The sequence below is a fragment of the Phoenix dactylifera genome, unplaced genomic scaffold (assembly GCF_009389715.1).
Source record: "Phoenix dactylifera cultivar Barhee BC4 unplaced genomic scaffold, palm_55x_up_171113_PBpolish2nd_filt_p 000750F, whole genome shotgun sequence".
Lineage (NCBI taxonomy): Eukaryota > Viridiplantae > Streptophyta > Magnoliopsida > Arecales > Arecaceae > Phoenix > Phoenix dactylifera.
Window position 1 is genome coordinate 123,101 of NW_024068122.1, and position 2,108 is coordinate 125,208.

Below are 2,108 nucleotides of genomic sequence, written 5' to 3' on the forward strand. Positions count from 1 at the left end.
TACTTCAACTTGTTTGCTTTTGGAATTAAAAAATCATTCAGCAATGGAAAAAATAATAATTTTTTATAGATAGAGGAAGATAAACAAATATCGACAGCTTGTTCCTCCCTACTCTTTCTCTAGATGAACTTCTCTGGTGGGAGAACAGCCTGTGGCTTTTCGACTTTCTCGGCATGATCTTGCGACTTTTAGAGTCTATCTTTAAGTAAGCGCCTGAATCAATTCAACAAAAAGAGGTCGACATCTTTTAGTTGGGCTGTCTTCGAGCAAGCTCTTAGCTTTCATGGTGAGTGAGAGAGAAATTGAGGCTGTTCCAGCCTTCGATCTAAAAAGCGAAAACTCTATGTCAATTCTTTTTCCGTCAAGACGCAAATTTTGTTTGGAGGCCGAAGCACAAAGAAAAGTCCCCCTCTTGCTTTGTCTGCCTCCCTGTTTACCCCCATATCCCCGCTGAATCACCGTGCTCAATTCCTCGAAACACTCGTCGGAAAAATTATTCTCTCTTGAGGTTCTTTTGACACCCCTTGCTATCATTACTATCTGTGGCGATCTTGGCCCTCAGAAATTACGACTAAAACAATAACAAACCCTTTGCATGCTACATATCGAATTCCAATTCTAGCGTTCAGAAATCCAAATTCCAAAGAACACACACGTAATTTCCGACCACCTCTCTTTCCTTCTCGATCTTCTATCTGTTTATTTTTGTTGTTGTTGCTGCTGCTGCTGCTGTTGCTGTGGTGGAGGGATTCTGGTTTCCGCGAGCGTGCTATGTACAATTGGCCGCTCCAGATTCCTTCTCGTATGCCATTTATATACTAGTGGAAAGAAGCTGAAGCTGGTGGTGAACGAGCAGCGTCGGCGTCGGAGGAGGAGAAGGGAAGGAGGAATAGTAGTAGTCGTAGAAGGAGTCCGGGACGCCGGCGGCGGCCCAAAGGCGGTCGCTGAGGGAGTCTTGCATCTCCTCCGGGATGAGCGGCGTGCGGCAGAGCGGGCAAGTCCGCTGGTCATGCTCCATCCAGCGGTCAAGGCAGCCGCGGTGGAAGATGTGGCGGCAGTTGGCCAGCCGCCGCACCTCCTCCGCCGCCTCGAATTCGTAGAGGCACACCGCGCAGCTGTCCCCCAGGTGCTGCCCTTCCCCCGCCAGCTCCTCGTACCGGACCACGGGGAGGACCTCCTGGATCAGCATCGCCGACGCCGACCGGAATTCCGGGCGGTGGTGCTGGCCGTGGCCGTGGGGGGCAGGGGGGTCAACCCAGGGGATGTCGGAGTCGAGGAGGTCGCCGAGGCCGACGGCGGTGAAGACCCAGGAGATGACGCGTCGGACGAAGCCGAGGAGGAAGACCGTGTGGAGGAGGAGCTTGGGGAGGAGCAGCTCTGAGTAGCCAACCGGGAATCCCATTATATATTAAGCTCAACCGGGAACTCCAACTTCAAATCACCTGGGAAAAGGATCGCCTTTCCTTCCCCTCCTCAGATCCTCTTGGAATTGGGCTTGGGTTGTGAGAGACTTGATCACTTCTCTTTCGCTCTTCCGCTCTTCCGTTTCCTGCAACTCTGGGATGGGAGTAATGATGCCGGGGTTGCTGCAAGCTGCAAGCTGGGCTGAATTTATGCAGAGGTTTTGGGGGGGGGGAGGGTGGGGACGCGGAAATGCCATGTGAATGCAGTGGCAGAATTATTCTTATAGAATAGGTGGGGATTTGTTGAAGAACGAGCTGTGGGGTCGTATAATATTTTGTTAGATTTTCTTTTGATGCTTGGATGGGGATGGTTACAGGAAGGTGCGCTTTCCACGAGCACCAACGACTTTTTTTTTTTAACAAAAACTGAAGCCTTCTCTCCTGTTTCCTGGCTCTTGGAACTGTTTTTTGTCCCCGTCTCCTCTTTGTTAATATTCTACATCATTCATGTCTCATTTTGTAGCTTTAGAAAATCTACGAACTTTGATCGTATTTGGGCTGAAGATTTTTCTTTTTTCTTTTAGACTAAGAGAACTGTAGATTATTAATCATCTTCTTGTCTCTCTCTTTTTCTTTCAGACTAATAGTGACGTGCCGTGGGGGCCGGAGCACCACTCGGCTTGATCTACAATAGATTTTAAATGA

At 49.4% G+C, this 2,108-nt stretch overlaps 1 protein-coding gene across 1 annotated transcript; it reads right to left on the reverse strand.

Annotated features, from left to right (window-relative positions):
• Positions 1 to 1,585, reverse strand: LOC120107066 (E3 ubiquitin-protein ligase RHA1B-like). Its single transcript, XM_039120220.1, has one exon. The coding sequence runs from the start codon at positions 1,400 to 1,402 to the stop codon at positions 812 to 814; it is 591 nt and encodes a 196-aa protein (XP_038976148.1). The 5' UTR covers positions 1,403 to 1,585; the 3' UTR covers positions 1 to 811.
• Positions 1,586 to 2,108: the final 523 nt, after the last annotated feature.

Coding starts and splice junctions, on each gene's coding strand:
- LOC120107066 (XM_039120220.1), bottom strand. CDS start 1,402: ATGGGATTCCCGGTTGGCTACTCAGAGCTGCTCCTCCCCAAGCTCCTC.